The sequence below is a fragment of the Agelaius phoeniceus genome (assembly GCF_051311805.1).
Source record: "Agelaius phoeniceus isolate bAgePho1 chromosome W unlocalized genomic scaffold, bAgePho1.hap1 SUPER_W_unloc_1, whole genome shotgun sequence".
NCBI lineage: Eukaryota > Metazoa > Chordata > Aves > Passeriformes > Icteridae > Agelaius > Agelaius phoeniceus.
Genome location: NW_027509866.1, coordinates 9,303,692 through 9,321,955, shown reverse-complemented (window position 1 = coordinate 9,321,955; position 18,264 = coordinate 9,303,692). Strand labels below are relative to the sequence as shown.

Below are 18,264 nucleotides of genomic sequence, written 5' to 3'. Positions count from 1 at the left end.
GGGCTCTGTGCTTTCCTTCCCAATGGAAAAGAACTCTCCTTCTCCGCCAGGTACCCATGGCCAGAATTGGGATATCACCTCCAAATTTCCTTCTATCCAGGGATTGTTCCCATAGGAATATTGCCAGGACAAGTCTGGCTGGCAGTGTTATTACAAGGGTCACCTCTCATCTGTCCCCAAAACATTTGGGAAGGCTCTGAGCTTTCCTTCCCATGGGAAAGAACTGTCCTGCTTCTCCAGGTCCCATGGCTGAGATTGGACTTCCACCTCCATAATTCCCTACATCCAAAGATAGCTCCCAGACAAAATATGTCATTTCTGACAAGTCTGGATGGCCTTGGACTAGTGAGGCTCTCACCTGCCTTCCAAACACTGGAGCTCTGTGCTTTCCTTCCTATAGAAAAGAACTGCCCTTCTTGTCCAGGTGCCCATGGCCAGATTTCGGATTTCACCTTCAACACTGCCTTACTGTGACAGACTGGAGGAGATTGTGGCTCAAAGGAATTTGTGTTTGAGGGAGGAAGGTCCAGCCTTTCCCTGCCCTGGAAGCCCAGCCCTGCCCTGCCCTGGAACCCCAATCCCCCCAGAGCCTCTATCCCAGCCCAGCAGTGGCTGCCAGGCCCTGGCACAGCACAGGCAATGCTCCACAGCCACCTCTGCAGCCCCAGCCCAGCTCCTGAGGGACCAAATGAGCCCAAGCCCCACCTGGGGGAAGGGCCCAGGGAGACCAAGGGGTATTGAAGGCTGAGCACAAGGCAAGCACACATCTTGACCCTGGATCCTCTTGGAATTTCCATCTGAACAGTGCTGGAATCCAGGAGATGGTAGCTCTGTGTGTGATTCCCTATATCTTTCCTATTCCCACTTCTTGTAATATTTTGAGCAACTTAAAATTGAACAGACTTAGAGTTTGTGAAGTTGAATGGGCCAAATTAATGCTTTGAGAAGTGTTTCTGTTGATTGAATATCATATTAAACCTTTTGTCAAAGTTTCTCTGATTTTCTAAAGTTGCCAGTAAAGGCTGTTTGGTTGTTTTCAGCTTCTGAGAATCTCCTGTTGGTATTTCTCCAGTACATACAACTCAGAGGACACAAACAATTGTAATTCCTTTTAAATGTCTTGTAGAGAGAGTTGTTTAGTGGATGGGGGTCAGGGCTTGTGTGTCCTGCTTGGCCCAGCCCAGGCAGGGCTTTCCCAGCCCCATTCCACACTCCATTGCCCAGCTGGAGCCGCTGGTGCCTCTGAGTTGTGCTGCCCCAGCCCCAGGGACGCTCTCCTTGTCTGCCCATTCCCCCACGGTCTCTGGGCAGGGATGGCCTCACTGGGGGCTGCTGACATCCTCAGCAACTTGGAGGCTGCTGCTGAATTTCACTGCTCCAGAGGCTTGTTCAGCCTTCAGCTCTTCAGTGCAGGAATTCAGTGTCCCAGGGCTCATGAACACTCAGAACACCTTAACAAGCCAAGCCTCTGGGAATAATTTCATTTAATTTTCCAAATCACTTGTTCAGCCTTCAGCTCTTCAGTTCAGGATTTCAGTGGCCCAGGGCTCATTAGCATTCGGAACACCTGAACAAGCCAAGCCTCTGGGAATCATTTGATTTTAATTTTCAAATCCCTTGTGGTTAAGTAGATCTCAGTAGTGTATTCAAACTGATTACATGATATTTAAAAAGACAGTGAGAAAACATTTTTTAGGTCCTGTTTAGGATTTTTTCCTGTTTATAAATAGGTATGTGCAATCTCCAATTGACACTGAATCCTGGTACCTCCTCATGCAGTTTGAATAGATATGCAAATCAAGACCCTCCATGGCTGACAATCAATCAGATTCTGTCCCTACCCCCACCCCACCATTTCCCCCATCCAAGCCCTGGCACTCAGAGCAGCCTTGTGCAAATCTGAGCTCTCTCCAGCCCAGGCTGCACCTGCAGCTTTCAGCTCCTTGGCTCCAACTCCCCCCTGCTTTCCTTGCAGAAGGAGCTGCCCGAGACACAGAGGGATGTTCATTTCTTGTCAGCCAACAAAGCCAAGGGAAGGCACAGCTCCATCAAATGCAAAAGTCATTCTTCTCCCTGGCTCTGCCCTGCCCCTGATCCCCACAGCCTGTCCGGTTTCATTCATTCCTCCTTTGCCAGGCACTTTCTGGGACAAGGGAGCTCTGCTCTGGCTATGGAGGGAGGTCCAAGTGCAGCCACTGGCATGGGAACCAAAATTCATCAGGTTTGTGTCCTTTGGGGGTCAGGAACTGGTGAGACTCAGAGGCACAGAAAGGTTTCTCTTCATGGCCAGCATAAAAAATGTGAAATGATAAAATGTAATAAGCATCAAAACACTTCCCCCAGCTCCTTCTGACATTGCAGCAACATCTGACATGTCCACCATCCACAAGGGATTTCCATACACTAAGGATTTTAGACAAAGATATAAGAAGAGGTGATATAAAAGAAAAAACTACAACTAAGGAAATATTTAAACTTCTGAAAGATTGGGCAATTCCCTGAAGCTCAAAGCATGATGGCCGTCAAGCGAGATGCATTGAAATGACCAGACAACATCTACAGGAGGCAGTCTTGGAGCAATATGAAAGACATAGGTCCAGCTGCTCTAAATGAAGAGATGTCCTAAGACATGGCCATTTAACCAGGAGGGACGGAAACCCCTAAAGGAAGAGGGTCATGAAATATTAGACTGAATGTTGGTGGCAGAGGGAGAGGGGAAAATCAGTATTTCTTCTTCTGCCATCAGTCAAAGAATCCAGTAGATCCAGAAAATTCCTGTTCCTGGTTGGAAAACTTTGCCATTTCTTAAGAATGCTCAATTGACACAGATAAAAAAGATTTGTTTGTATATTATGAAAAAAAAAAGGCATTAACACCTGTGCCCCTTTCCAGGCAGACATCAGCTGTGTGCCCATGAACAGGCAGTCCCACTTGTGCCCTGAGGTGCCCAGCTGGGATTGGATCTCTCCATGAGCACCTGAGGGAGAGCAGAGCACCTTGCAAGCTGCAGGTCCCTGACAGCCCCACAGGGCTCCTGTCCCATCAACATCTGCTCTGCTCCAGTCTGAAACAGGGCCCAGCAGGGTGCCGGGATCATCAGAGAGCTGAGGTGTGTGCTGGAATTCAATGGCCTCCCCATCCCGCAGCAGCCCTGCATTTCCCTGCTGCAGCCTTGGTCTCCAGCCCAGCCATGGAGGCTCTTTGGGCTCTGGAGTGTTGCTGCAGCCCCCAAGGGCAGCTGAGCTCTGCCTTTGGCACAGTCAGGCCTGGCCAGCGCAGGCCATGCTCAGCAATTGCTTGTGTGTGCCTGGCCTTGCTGTCAGCCCCAGCAGCGGCTGCGTGGCCCCTTTGTGGCCCTGTGCTGGCCCAGCCATGGTGGCCCAGCCCCTGTGCAGGCCCAGCCCAGGCCAGGAGCATTGCGGCTGGGAACGGCCCCTGTGCCGTGGTGCCCACAGCAGCCTTGGGGCTCTGTGCCCCATGGCCTCCCTGCTGGGCAGCCTCTGCCAGCTCCTGCAGAGCCCGTGGCACCTGTGGGGCTGCACAGACAGCCCTGCCCCGGGCTCTGCCGGCCTCTGGGCCAGCAGAGAGGCAGCCAGGGCTGGCCATGGCCGGGAACAGGCCCTGAGCCCCGCAGGAGGATGGAGCTGGGCCACAGCCAAACTCAGCCCAGGCCAAAGCTGGGCTCAGCAGCCAGGGCTGCCAACGCATGGGCACAGAGGCTGGCGCTGACAAATGTCCTGGGCCCCCTCCCTGCTCTGTCCATGTCACCAAGGGCACAGAGCAGCCTCCTCTCTGGGCCACTTGCCTGTTTGCAATGCCTTGCACAGGCGCTGGCCCTGCCCCACAAGGCCTGGCCTGAGTCCTGCCCCTGCACGCTCAGCCAGGCTGAGATGGACACTGATGGTTCCTGGGCCAGGCTCTCAGAGCCCTGCCCAGCTCCCTGCAAGCTCTGCCAGCTGCCCTGAGCTCTGGGCAGCACCAAGGACCTCTCTGAGCCCAGCCCAGCCCAGCCGGCTCTGGCCCCACAGCTCTGCTCAGGCCAGGCTGCTCTGGCCACTGGCCCCACGGCCTCAGCCCCTGCCAAGGCCACAGCAGCAGCTGCAGCTGCCACAGGACTCAGCCCCAGCCATGGGGGAAGGTGCTTGGCCAAGGCCAAAGGAGGCTCCCTGGCTGCCCTGCTCCCCTCGGCCTGAGGTGCTGAGAGCTCTGCAGCCCCTGCTGCCATCCCATCTGCCCAGGGCAGCACAAGAGCCCCGGCCTTGGGGCCCTCAAGAGCTGCTCCTGCTCCAGGCCCAGGGCCCATGCCAAAGCTGGGACAGCCACAAAGCTGTGCCCATTTCTGTTCACTGCTGCTCTGGTGGGGATGGATCCTCAGCCACTTGGAGTTGCTGATGAATTTTATTACTCCAGAGGCCTCCTCTTGCTTGAGCTCTACAGTTCAGGAACTGAGTCAGAAAAGCACATACATATTTATTCAAAACACCCGAGAAAGAAAAGCCCTTGAGAATAATTTAGGTTTTCAATTCTTCTGTGGTTAATTAGACAGATTTCAAAAATTGATTGAAAGCGAATACAATGTATTTAAAACAATGCAAAGAGGACTGTTTTGTCCAGTTTTCTTTTTCTTTCTATAGATTGATTTCATCAATCCAATATATCAACATTCAATTGATATTAACCCCAAGCAACTTCTAATGCAGTGTGGACAGATATGAAAATCCAGACCCTTCTAGCTGACAATCAAGAACAATTTGTCCCCATTCCCTCCCCACCATTTCCCTCATCCAACCCCTGGCACTCCTATGGATCAGGAATGGTGTGGCCAGCAGGAGCAGGGCAGGGATTCTTCCCCTGTGCTCAGCACTGGTTGGGCAGCACCTCGAGTGCTGTGTCCAGTTCTGGGCCCCCCAATTCAGGAAGGACATGGAGGGGCTGGAGCGTGTCCAGAGAAGGGCAACAAGGATGGGGAGGGGTCTGGAGCACAATTCCTGTTAGCAGTGGCTGAGGGAGCTGGGGTTGTTTATCCTGGAGAAGAGGAGGTTCCTGGAAGATAAGGCAGCATCAAGGAAAAGGTTGGAGTTGATGATGTCCACGGCCTTTTCCAACCTTGCTGATTTTAGGATTCCCTGAAACCACCCTTGGAGCAGTTGCAGGATGAGCCCTGGGCCTCAGAAGTTCCAGCAGCCCAGGTCCCTCAGCTTCTCCTGGCAGCCCCAAAGCCCATCCTGTCAGTCCTGCAGAGCCTCTGCAGCTCCTCCTCATTGCCCAGAACAGGGAGCCCCAGAGGCAGACACAGCAGCCCAGATGTGCCCCCCTGGCCTGGGGTGCCTCTGGCAAGGGAGCAGCAGCAGGCACTGCAGGAGCCTGCAGACAATTCCTGCAGCACTTGTAGGATGATCCTGCTGCCCAAGGGACGTTCCCATGGGGCCAAGTCAGGAACTGCAATGGGGAGTGGGGCCAGAGAGGAAAGGGCAAACAGGGATGGGCTGTTTGCAGGGAAGGGAGCAGGGGTGGGCAAGAGGAAGAAATTTGTAGCAGGAAGAGTAAAGAAAGCAAAGGTGAAGCCAAGGAAATGCTCAGGGCAGTTTGGGGGTGGCTGCCAGGCAGCCCTGGCTCTGAGCAACAGCGTCTGCAGTGGCACAGGAAACTGCCAGCTGATGGGAACAAACTTTCTGGCTGAGTGCAGAGGCCAGGACAAAGCTGAGTGGTTTCCCTGGTGTCCCCCAGCCCTGGCTGGCCCCAGGGGCTGCTGGCATTTGTGCTCCCTCAGGTTCATGTCCCCACAGCAACAGCATGGGGGTGCTGGCCCTGCTGTGTGCAATGCAAACAGGGGCTGCTGAGGCAGTGCTGCCGTGTCTGTGCCTGCAAGGATGGGGCACCTGTGTGAGCTGGGGGAGAGGCCAGGGCTGCAGAGGGGGGATGTTGTTGGCAGCTGCATGAGGAGGCTCTGGGACGCTGCCCTGGGCTGTGCAGCGCCCTGGGCATGGATCAGCCCCTGCTCTGCTGCTCCTTCCCGTCTGGCCCAGGGCCCTTGCAGAGCCCCAGCCATGCTGTTTGCCCCCAGCCTGCCCACGGCCAGCCTGGGGCTGCTCACGGGGGTTTCTGTGCTGAGCATTGGCCTGGCCGTGTTCTTGAGAGAGCCTGGGCAAGGAGCCTGGAGCCCCCAGGGCCTGGCCTGAGGCGTCAGCGCTGCCCCAGCAGTGCCCATGGCCTGTCCCTGCTGCAGCCCCGGCACTGCCACCCCCAGGGCTGTGCCCGGCCCCGAGAGCACTCAGGCCCTGCAGCAACACCAGGGCCACCAGGGCAGCGGGGCAGGGCCACGGCAGCAGCACTGGCAACACCAAGTGCTGCTGCTGCTGCTGCTGCTGCTGGGCACAGCTGCTGGGCCAGCACTGATCTGCCCCAGCTCTGCACACAGACATTGCTGCTGCAGCTCCAGAGAAGGCAACACAAGGGCATCTCTGCAGAAAACTCTGCTGGGACATCCTTTAGTTCCTTTAAAGGCACCAAGAGCGCAGCCCCTCATTGACACAGTGTGTGGGCACAGGGCAGGTGGAGAGAAACAAAATGAGAAATGGCACAAATAATGACCTTTCTTTGTGGAAAATATGAAAAAAAGTAAAATAAAGAAAAAGAGCCACCAAAATGAAGCCAAGAAGAAGTATCAAAGATGACTTTAATTACAAGTAGTTTGCAGAAATTGGCCAGCATTTTAATGTTTCCAAAACCATCCAGTCATCAGTCTCCACACTGCAGCCTTGAGCTCCTGGTTCCTCAGGCTGTAGATGAGGGGGTTCAGGGCTGGAGGCACCACTGAGTACAGAACTGACAGGGCCAGATCCAGGGATGGGGAGGACATGGAGGGGGGCTTCAGGTGAGCAAATGTGGCAGTGCTGAGGAACAGGGAGACCACAGCCAGGTGAGGGAGGCAGGTGGAAAAGGCTTTGTGCTGTCCCTGCTCAGAGGGGATCCTCAGCACAGCCCTGAAGATCTGCACATAGGAGAAAACAATGAACACAAAACAACCAAGCACTAAACACACACTAACAGCAATAAGCCCAATTTCCCTGAGGTAGGATTTGGAGCAGGAGAGCTTGAGGACTGGGGGGATTTCACAGAAGAACTGGCCCAGGGCATTGCCATGGCACAGGGGCAGGGAAAATGTATTGGCTGTGTGCATGAGAGCATTGAGAAAGGCACTGGCCCAGGCAGCTGCTGCCATGTGGGCACAAGCTCTGCTGCCCAGGAGGGTCCTGTAGAGCAGGGGTTTGCAGATGGACACATAGCGGTCGTAGCACATCACGGTCAGGAGGCAAAGCTCTGCTGAGATAAAGAACATAAAGAAAAAGAGCTGAGCAGCACATCCAGTGTAGGAGATGTTGCTGGTGTCCCAGAGGGAATTGTGCATGGCTTTGGGGACAGTGGTGCAGATGGAGCCCAGGTCAGCGAGGGCCAGGTTGAGCAGGAAGAAGAACATGGGCGTGTGCAGGTGGTGGCCGCAGGCTACGGCGCTGATGATGAGGCCGTTGCCCAGGAGGGCAGCCAGGGAGATGCCCAGCAAGAGGCAGAAGTGCAGGAGCTGCAGCTGCCACGTGTCTGCCAATGCCAGCAGAAGGAAGTGCCTGATGCAGCTGCTGTTGGACATTTGCTGTGATGCCTTGGCATGGGGATCTGTAAGAAAAGTAATCATGGAATAGTTGGGTTTGGAGAGGACTTGAAATATCCCAGCAGAGCCTGGGGGCACTTTCCCCCCACTGCCTGCCCAGGGCTCTGCTGCCTGGAGCTGTCCCTGCCAGCAGCTGCTTCCCTGTGCCCAGGGCTGGGCCCTGCCAGTGCTGCCAGAGCCCAGCCCAGCCCTGGGGGCTCAGCTCTGCCCTGCAGAGCCCTCCCAGCTCAGGCACTGCCCAGGGGCAGCTCTGGCTCTGCAGGCTCTGATGGCAGCGACAGAGCAAACCTGAGGAGGCTGAAAGAGCAACTCTGATGCTGCCTATGAGGGGCCCTGTACTGATTTTTGTCACTGCCTGGTTTATTAACATCTAAAAGATTTCTTGTTTTCTCAACTTGACCTGAGAGATGAGGATTCATGTGGAATTTCGCATCCAGGCAACACAGAGCAGTAGATTAAAAAAGCAGAATTTTCCCTTTCATGCAGCCCCTGCCTTGCTGTGCTCCCTGTATAATCTACTTGGAAATATTTCGCAGTTCAATGCCATGCTGGGAGCAGTCCTGAACAATCCAGCATCCTCCCCACACAAGGAGAACACTTCCAAGCCTCACCAGCTGTCTCCTGCCACCCAGATCTTGTCCCCCAGTGCTGGGAGCAGCTGCCAGGGCTGGCTGAGAGCTGTCCCTGGCAGGCAGCAGAGTCCCTGCCCCAGCACAGCGCCCTGGGCTGCAGGACCCTGCTCTGCAGGACAGCCCTGGGCACCCCTGGCTGCTCTGCACAAGAGACAAGCAGAGAATGTACTCACAGGCTCTGCAGGCATTGGCATGTTCCAGCTTGAGGAGATGGCTCCAGGAGCTGCAGCTGCACTGTCCTGCAGCCAGAGGTTCCTGTGCCAAGGGCTGGCAGTGATTGTGCCCCAGGCACTTCTCAGCCCCTTCCCAGCCCTGACTGATTGAAGCTCTCTGTGCCTCTGTGCTGTGCCCGCGCTGGCTGCAGGCAGTGCCCCAGCCCTGCTGGGCTGGCACAAGAGCTGCTCATCAAGAGAAATGTGCTTTTGAAGCTCTTCTTGGTGAGCAGGAGCTGCCTCTGTGCCAGGAGCCCAGCCCAGCTCAGCAGCACAGACACAGCACAAGGACTTTAATCAGCCTCTGGGCCTTTGTGCTCAGGCCCTGAACATCAGTCCCTGAGAGGGAGCTGAAGAAACCTCTCCAGAACTCCAAGGCAGAATCCAACTCCAAACTTTCTTGGACTTTTAATGGGTCCCAGAGAGGGACACGACTGAGCAAGTGTCCCCAGGCCCCAGGCAGAGCAGAGAACTGCAGGCAGTGATGACAGGTGGGGACAAAGAGAAGCCAAGTCTTGGTGCCCTGGGGCACAGCAGGGTCTGTGCCAGCAAGGGCTGAGAGGAGACACCTTGTCCTGAGGCCCTGGGGCCTCCTGGCACAGCCCCAGCCAGGCTGGGCACTGTCAGCCCCTTGTGCTGCCCTCAGCATCCCCCCCTAGCCCACATCCCAGTGGCCTCAAGGATCTGCTGCAAGGAGTCCCTGGGGAGCCTTGCTCAGCAATGGCCCTGGGGGCTCCTTCATGCTCCCTGCAGGGACTGCAGGTTTTTCAAAGGACTTTGGCTTTGGCTTTGGCCTTGGAGTCTCTGAGAGGTTTGTGCAATCATGGCCTCCAATTATCTGCTGTAATTAGTCCCTGGAGAGGCTTTGTCAGTAACAACACTCAGTGGGGCTCATTAATACTTCAGGGTACTTCAGTTATTTGAAGGTACTTGGTGTTTCCCTTTTGATACAGACTCTGTGAGAGGTTTGTGCAATCATGGCCCCAATTATCTGCTTTAACGAGTCCCTTGAGAGCTTTGTACTGACACTCAGTAGGGCTCATTAATACCTTGAAATACTCAAGGTTTTTAAGTTACTTTATGGATTTAAGAATACTTTTAGGTACTTTTAAGGATTTTTCTTCCCACACTGAGTCTCTGAGAGGTTTTTGTGCCATCCTGGCCTCCAATTCTCTCCTCCAAGGAGTCCCTGAGGAGCTTGTGTTGGGTATCTTACCCCATTCTGTTTTACAAGAAAGATGGAACTGAAAGAATTTTGTAAGACCTTCTAAAATCATTCAAACAAACGTGGGACCATTAACTACAAAACAACAACCACTAAGAGAATGCATAGTCCTGTTTTAGCTAGATATCATCAAACCCTTTAGTCCCTTGGATTAGAAGAGTTTATTGACCCAGTCTTTGTTTCCCACTTGAAGCTTCTTGAACCCTTCCTTCAGTACCTGAATGCTCTTGTGGATTGACTCACTGTGGCTGGAGAGGTTCATGCAGCACATGCCCTCAGAGTCTACACAGCCATGCCCATGTGCCCAGAGTAAAAACTCTATCGCTGTTCTGCAAGGTGGCGTGTCTGATGGTCTCTGTGTCTGAGAGCAGCCCACTCAGTGTGAGGGAGGCAGCATTGGTTTGCTTACTCAACAGGCACCCAGGATGGTCTGATTGCCCTAAAGCTTTAGCTGCAGCCACCCAAGGTAGTAACATGGAGGCTGCTATTCTCTTGTTTTTACTCCAATACATGACGTTATTTTTGCAATCAGATTCAATGTAGTTTGTACATCTTTTTGCTCTGTTTCTCTGGCCATTAATCATTTTTGTGTTGGGTGCCAGCAAGGTAAGCGTCCCCAAGCTACAAGGTCCGCCTTCGATGTGTGAAGGGACAGCAGGCCATGCTCTATCCCTGCAAATAAGAAGCACAACCTTTGGCAACTGCAGTGCGTAGCTACTGGACCAAGAAATCATGGGAGAGGTGTAATTACACCATTGGCTTTGGTTTTGTAAGTGGGATGGTATGGGGAGATGTCTCTCCTGATAGTTTCTTTTTTTCTTGTAATTTTGTGTCTTTCACCCTCTCCCCATCTCAGACAGTAATAAAACCTTTCACAAAAGTCCATTTTTACAGAGCTGAGAATTTCTACCCCCTGAGTTCGAGTGGTGCATGCAGGAGCTTCTGGGTCCAGTAGTCCCAAGCACTGACAGGGTTGCACTTCTATTTGCCGTCAGGATTGTCACCTGGCATACTGAAAATGGCACCCTCAGGTATTGGCCAGACATCTGTAGGCAACCCCAGTAGGCAGGTGGAGAAGGGGTCGTCAGGGCTAGCGACAGACAGGCACAGGGTGTCTTGTTTCATGGCTTTTGCTAGAGTTATCCATACACTGTGCTTTGTGTTTTTGAGGGCTACCCATCCACTCGCGAGGAGCATGGTTGCAAACAGGCTGAGGAATGTGAGTAGAAGCTTCCTATGTGTCATCTTCAAGAGAATTGTCTAGTCCAGGTGCTAGAGTCACTGTCTGGTGGGTTTTGTCTTGGGGTGGACTTGGGGGTTCCTTTGCAGAATCCACACTCAGTGGCTACAGGTAGGGCTTGATGTTCTTATCCGGGATACACCAAGGTCCTTTATCACAAATGGTCTCATTGTGGCAATTTGGCCTTCAGGTCCTTTGATGTTAATAAGTTCTGCACTTCGGACACTGTCACTGTCACCTCCAATCTCGGACAATATTCCTGCATTACCTGTAAACGCCCAGTTAGGAGCCCACGTGGAACGTGAGATACCTGTCACGTCTGCTCCCATGTCCACAAGCCCTGTCAAAACAATCTTTTCACTGTTAAGTTCCAGAGTGCAGGTGATTTTTGGTTGATCATGATTTATCACCTGGGTCCACATCCCTAGTGAAGTGTCATTGGCATCCTGTTTGGGGAGTATTATGGCTTGGGCAATTGTTAGTTCTTAGGGTATAAAACAAGGTGGGTTGGGAGACAGGGCCAGCACTGTAATTTCTTTTTGTGACGCCACTGATAGTACGGATGGCAATACGAAAAATCCTTCAGTCCTCAATTGGCAGTTTCCTAAGATTAATAGTTCACAGGGCCAATCTTCAGGCCCCAGCTGTCCTGTCGATATTTCATGGGCAAAATAATCAGTTAAAACAACAGATTCCAGACTCACCAACTTCAATTGTGCCCCTGGTGGTAAGGTGGTTGGCAAATGGGAGATGAGGTGCTGGAGTTTAGGGCTACATTATCTGTAATGGGTGTACAATTCAGCAATTGTAGGCATTATTGGCTTGAAAATTTGTGCCATAGCCCGAGGCCACCTTGCACTCCAATGGCAGTTTTTGGCTGCTTGGTGTAGTTACCTTTTGAGAAATTCCACCTAAGTTAATGTTGATTATCCATTAGGGACCGGATAGGCCCCTCCTCCTTGGGGACAATCTTTCTAAAATGTCCTGTTGACCACACTGGAAACATATTTTTGGGCCCTGTAGATGTTGCTGGGGCCCCTTAAAGGGGAATTTCATGGCCCCTAGGGCTTCTGCAACTCCTTGCCCAAAGGCCTGGGCTTGTACAGCTGCTCTGTGTTCTGTTGTTCTGAAGCAATTTCAGGCCTCAGTCATCTGCAGGAGTGTGGGTTCCAGCTCTAGTGGAAGGGCACACAGCACTTTCTTACATTCCGGGTTGGCATTGGCTACCCCCAACGATTTTAGTAATTCATTTTGAGTCTTTTCATTCCAGACTTGTTTCTCTAGTGCCTGTTTAGGGTGATCAATAAATTTCATGTAGGGCTCTCCAGGTTCTTGTCTTATGTTTACGTAGTCCAAACTGGGGGTGCTACCATCCGGTACCTGGATTCAAGCTTGCAAAGCCATCTCTTTGATATCATCCAATGCTCTTCTGGGGATACCTGCTGCTTTATCATCTGGCAGGCTGTGTGGTCCTTCTCCAGCTAGATGGTTGATTGTCAATTCTGCCCTTGCCTCATTATTAGCACGGTCTTCTATTAATTCATTTAGCAAACGTTTCCATCCCTCTTCCCACAGGGTGTATTCTATAGGTGACAACAACATGGTCATAATATATTTTAAATCATAGAGGGTTGAGACATGTGCTGTAAACGTGTCCCTCATTAGGCCATTAAAACAAGGTAAGTCCTTCCTATGGTCTTTAGCTGCCCTACACAGATCCTTGATTTCCCCATAAACCAATGGCTGATACCTGGGATTCTGCCCCCTTCTTTCATAACATACATGGGCAACGAGGAGTTTCGAGACTATTTGCCAGTCTCCTTCCTTAACTGCTTCTTTCCGGATCCTTTCCCAGGGATCTTCTGGGGCTGAGGGGCAAGGTGGCTCTGGGGAATCCAAACTGTCTTCTGGGGAGGAAGAATAACTAGGAGCAGAAACATTTGGATTAGAAATAGTATGACAGTTGGACTTAGTATCTTTGATCATGGGGTTATATTGTTGCTGGAGGGTGAGGCAGAGGGCGCTGCCATTTTGTCAGGTGTTCCAGGTCTTGATTTAGGATGGCGGACTTCCAGGGTGGAGCTCTGGAGGCATGGCCCAGGGTGAAGGTGGAATGATTGACAGTGGGGGCGTGACCCGCAGTTGTGGGGGTGGAGTCTGGAGGTTCGTTCAGGGCGGAAGAGAAGGTTGTGGTAGCAGGAAGTGGAGGAGCCAAGATGGAGGGAGGATGGTTGGGCTCCCGAGCCACATTCAGGCTCCTTCTCTCTTGAGTCTCCAGGGCATGATGCTCCAAGACAGCGTGGCCATTGCCATCTTGGACCATCGTGGAAGGTCTGAGAAAGGCAGGTTTGAGGGGAGGATCCGAGTTAGGAGTGACCAACGGATTGAGTTTTCAGCACACTGCTTGCTGGTGAAGGGTCTCAAGGATGGTGTGGAAGATGGGGAGCATGCAGGGTGCAATGGGGTCCCTTTTAACTCCGACGGAGTCCCAAAATTCAGTGGTATGGATTTCATCAGCAGAGGCATCTGGAAAATTTTTAATGATCCACCTCATGATTGATTTTAATTCGTACTTTGAAAATATTAAGATCAGTGAGAGTTAAAGCATCCATGTATGCTCCTTTCTACTTTGGACATCTGACTACCCTTTTTTTTTTCTCTGCCTTATGGGGAAGAGCCACCAGAACACCCCGAATCAGTTATGGGATGTGGGTGCATATTGTAAAAACACAGTGGCAAAATGGGCAATAAATGTCTTGCGTTTCCCCAAGCCCACCTGCAATCCTATGCTGGTGAAGCTGTCGCTGTCCCTGTGGATCCTGGCCGAGGTCCATCAAAGCAATGATGAATCTGCCGGCCCGGCACAATCCACAATCCCTGGGAGCGCTGGCCTATCCATCAGCTAACCCCAGCTGACATGACTGAATGTCAGGGCCCCTGTTCGGGCACCAAAGGTCGCAATGAGGGTGGCTGTGAAAAACCTTTCTGGTTCCCCAACTTCAGGGCAAGGGTGGTGAAAATGAAAAGGAGCAGATGCTGGGGAAGATGAAACAGGAAAGCCTTATAAATATGATGGCCTGGCAAAAGATTTTGAGAATATGGAAACTATAAATGAGATTGAAATGAAAGCAAGGTTTGAGATACCAAGCCTTAGTTACTGAACAACTGGAAAACAATGGTATGGTTGGCTGAAGGTAATCTTCTTTTGATGAAACAACACCCTCTGCTTGCAGACAGGTCCAAGGGTCAGAGCAGACCCTACTAGCTTGGCAGAAGGGGTCCAAAGAGTGGCAGTGTGTGTCTGTGGGTCTGGTTGTGTGTCTGTGTGTGTCTGTCTGTACTGGTGTTCCCATGGCTTCTGCCCCTTGGCACAAGGTTGTATCCACCACCACCACGGACCACAAGAATAACTCCTTTTCTTCATTTACTCTGTAGTGTAAATGAACCATTCTATATAATCATGATCAGAAAAATCAAAGCTGTATTTATATAAATCTATCTGGTATAAAATCTTTAATCCTGTGGGACAAATCGCTTAAAATTCAATTCCACCTGTCCAATCGTTTATACCTTTGAAAAGTCTGGGGCTGGGATTGGATCCAGGAACTCACATCTCCTCTCTTATAAGGAATTTTAGAAGTCTAGGGGTCCTGCAGGGGTTTGAACATCCATGGTGGCTGTTGGGTGCAATTTCTCCACCTCATGACTCAGAAGGAGTTTCTCCAATAAAGAAATAAAGCTTTTGCATGAAGCTCCCACTGTGCCCATGACAGGAACCCCTGTGAGTGTCTGGGACATCCCGGCTCTTTGGCAGCCTGGGGACTCCTGGGATGTCACCGTGGAGCCCCCGTGAGTGCCTGTGACAGATGGGTACCTTTGCAGCCCAAGGTGCCCTGGGATGTCACCATGGAATGGCTGTGACTGCCTCTGACCACAGGGCTCTTTACCATCCCCAGAAAGCCCTGGGAGGTCTCCATGGAGCCCCTGTCTCTGCCTGTGACATTCCAGCTCTGGAACAGCCTGGAGACTCTTGGAAAGTCCCCATGAGGGAAAGTACCCTCTTAGGCCTGTGACAAATCTGATCCTTAGCAGGAAACCATCACCAGCTCACTGTTGCTATGGTCAGTTTCCATGGCAACCATCCCCAGCCCCCTGTTGCTATGCTCAGTCCCTTGGCAGCTCCATGGAGACCCCATGCCAGGGGTGGTTGCCATGGACACCAGCTCAGGCCTGCAGCCAGAGCCCGTTGCCATGGCAACCATTGGCAGCCCCATCCCCAGGCTGATGGGATCCCAGAAGCACAGAATTGGCTGAGCTGGGAGGGACCCATCAGGATCCTCCAGTCCAACTGCTGGCCCTGCACAGGACACCCCAACAATGCCAGCCTGGGCCTGGCAGCGCTGGCCAAACGCTGCTGCAGCTCAGAGAGCCCTGGAGCTGGGACCCCTCCCTGGGGAGCCTGGCCAGGGCCCCAGCAGCCTCTGGCCAAAAACCTTTTCCTGACATCCAAGCTGAGCCTGCCCCGACTCAGCTGCAGCCGCTCCCTCCACTCCTGTCCCTGGGCACCAGAGGGAAGAGGTTCCCACAGCCCCAGCCAGGGACCCGCTCCCAAGGCTGCTGCCATGGCCACCAGGGCTGGCACCAGCTGGGATGCTCGGTTTCCATGGGCCGGGCTTCAGCAATGGGATTCCCCAATTTCCTGCTCCCGCTAAAACCGCGCTGCCCTCGCTGCCCTCCCGCCTCCCATGGAAAGGACAATGGGCAAAGATCCTGGTACGGGGTAAGAACTATTTATTGGGAACAGCAACGAGATAAGGAAAAAAGGGAACAGAAACAATATTGGTAACAGAAGGGATAAGAAAAAGGATTTACAGGGAAAACTACAAGATCAACGACTGGGTTTGCCTGGCCATGTATTTCCTCCTGTCTGGAAAGGACACCCTTCTCCCTGGTGGGAGAGAGAGAGAGAGAGAGTCCCTTTCCTGCTCCTGGCAATGACCTGAGGTGGGAGTGAATGTAATGACAGGGCCATGGCCAGACCCTCATGTTCTTCAATCCCACATCATATCATCGGCAGGGGCAGGAAAAGGTACAAGTGTCTTCCTAGCATGGATCAGAGGGAAATGGATCTCCCAGGGTTTTTCCCAATATAGATCCTCCAATGGGGGATGAAGCTGGACCAGTGCACGAAGCTCCTCCTGCACTTGGGGCATTTTCAGGACTTCACTTACTGGTGCCTCTGTTGGTGTTTGGTCAGGTCAGAGCTGTGGGTGAAGCTCTTCCCACACTGGGACACTCGTAGGGCCTCTCCCCAGCGTGGATGTGCCGGTGCCTGATGAGGGTGAAGTTGCGCTTGAAGCCCTTCCCACAGTCAGGGCAGCGGAATAGCCTCTGCTCAGTGTGAATGCGCTCATGCAGGCGGAGATTTGAGCTGGTCTGAAACCTCTTCCTGCACATGGGGCACTCGTAGGGCCTCTCCCCAGTGTGGATACGCTGGTGCCTGATGAGGTGGGACTTGCGCTTGAAGCCCTTCACACAGTCAGGGCAGAGGAAGGGCCTCTCTTCTGTGTGAATCTGCTGGTGCCTGGCGAGATCAGAGCTGGTGTGAAACCTCTTCTGACACTCAGGACACTCGTAGGGCCTCCCCCCAGTGTGGATCATCTGGTGGCTGATCAGGGTGCTGCTCTGCCTGAAGCTCTTCCCACACTCCAAGCACTTGTGGGACTTCTCCCCATCATGAAGCTGCTCATGGGCCACCAGCTCTGAGCTCTGGATGAAGCTCTGTCCACCTTCCTGGCTCAGGGTGGGTCTTTCCTCCTCAGAACACACTGGGCTGGGTTTGGAGACCCTCCTCCTGTGGGATCTCCAGGAATTTTCCTCCCTGTTGGATTCCTGTGCCCAGGAGTAACTCAAAATGGCCTCTCCCATGACGTTCTGCCATGGAGATTTGTCCTCCCCGGTCCCCATCCTCAGCTTCTTCCCTGGGGGAGGAAGGCCAAGGAGAGGATGGGATTTGCCTCCGTGCCAGAGGGAAGGGGAAGGAGATCCCCCCAGTGCATCCCCGGCAGGACGGGTTTGGCAGCAGGGTTGTCCTGCAGCCGGGGGCTGTGCTGGGCTGGGAGATGGAGCAGGAGAGAGGGGGAAAGGGGCATTGACTTCCTCCTCACCTCCCTGGGTTTCCTGGGGCATCTTCCTCTTCCTCGCAGACTCTTCCTCCATCCAATCAAGGTTTGGGAATGGGAAATCCTCTTTTGGGAGGAAAACAAGGGATGAGTACATTGAATTTTTTACTTGTTTGAAGGCAAACCTGGGGAGACTCTAAACCAGGATTACAATTTAATAAGAAAATGAAGATCAAGGCAATGATTCAGAAACACTGCCTTAAACTGACAGAGTCAGGATATAACCTGACACCCTGTTGCTCGGGGTGGTGGCAGCAGTTCCATTAAATGGTGGCTGCAGTCCTGTTGGAGTGATGAACGTGATTCCGTCCAAGCAGTGATCCTGTAGAAGGGTCTGGTCTTCCTCTGGAGGTCCAGGGGTGGTTCTGGAGCTCTTGTCCTCTGGGAATCCAGTAGGCAAGCTGCTCCTTGTTGTTGAGAGCCTCAGCTTATATCCAGGTAGGAATGCTTGGATCCTGCCCCTGGGCGGAGCATCCCACAATGGGATGATGGAATTTGATCAGTCCTGCAGTGACACTCCATGGCCCATTCCCAGAAGATATCTCCCCTGGAGGGCGTTATCAGGGCTGAGTCATGGAAGAGATCAAGAACACTGCCCCACCTGTTTAGAGTAGTTGATGAAGATGGGGATTGAAAACATGCATTGGGTTCCATCTTACACTGCAGCCTGAAACAGTGGGGGAATCCCTGCTCAGGGGGTGAACACCACCCCCCTTACCCAAACTGGCTCAGGTGTAAAACCCCCACCCTGGGAAGGCCACACACACAGGGGACAATGTCACACTTGCCCTGCCCCAGGGGAGGTCTCTGTCCCTGTCACTCCCTTGCTCTCCCCCCTTTTCTCTTTCTTTCCATCTCTCTCTCTACCTCACATTTACTGTTCAATAAAATCTACTTTGGATTTGGTCTCATTAGCACCTTAATTGGGGCAGAGGCATTTCTCTTACAATTTTCTTAACCAGATTGCAAGGCAATATTTTGACAGAGTGGGTTTCGGCACTATTTTCTGGCCCCACGCGCCTTTGACAACAGCATGGTTCCCTCCACTGAGGAGGTTGTGGTTCTCTCTGGAGGAACTCTTGGAAACTTGGACGCAGCTTCCTCTGA

The 18,264-nt window shown here is 52.7% G+C and overlaps 1 protein-coding gene across 1 annotated transcript in view; it reads right to left on the bottom strand.

Annotated features, from left to right (window-relative positions):
* Positions 1-17,194, bottom strand: part of LOC143692499 (uncharacterized) — a 168,912-nt gene extending 151,718 nt beyond the window's left edge. The window contains exons 1-2 of the mRNA XM_077172733.1: positions 17,143-17,194; positions 16,264-16,737 (exon numbers count right to left, since the gene is read on the bottom strand). Of these exons, the coding sequence (XP_077028848.1) occupies positions 16,264-16,737; positions 17,143-17,194 (526 nt within the window). The remainder of the gene's footprint in view (positions 1-16,263; positions 16,738-17,142) is intronic.
* Between the last annotated feature and the right edge of the window lie 1,070 nt (positions 17,195-18,264).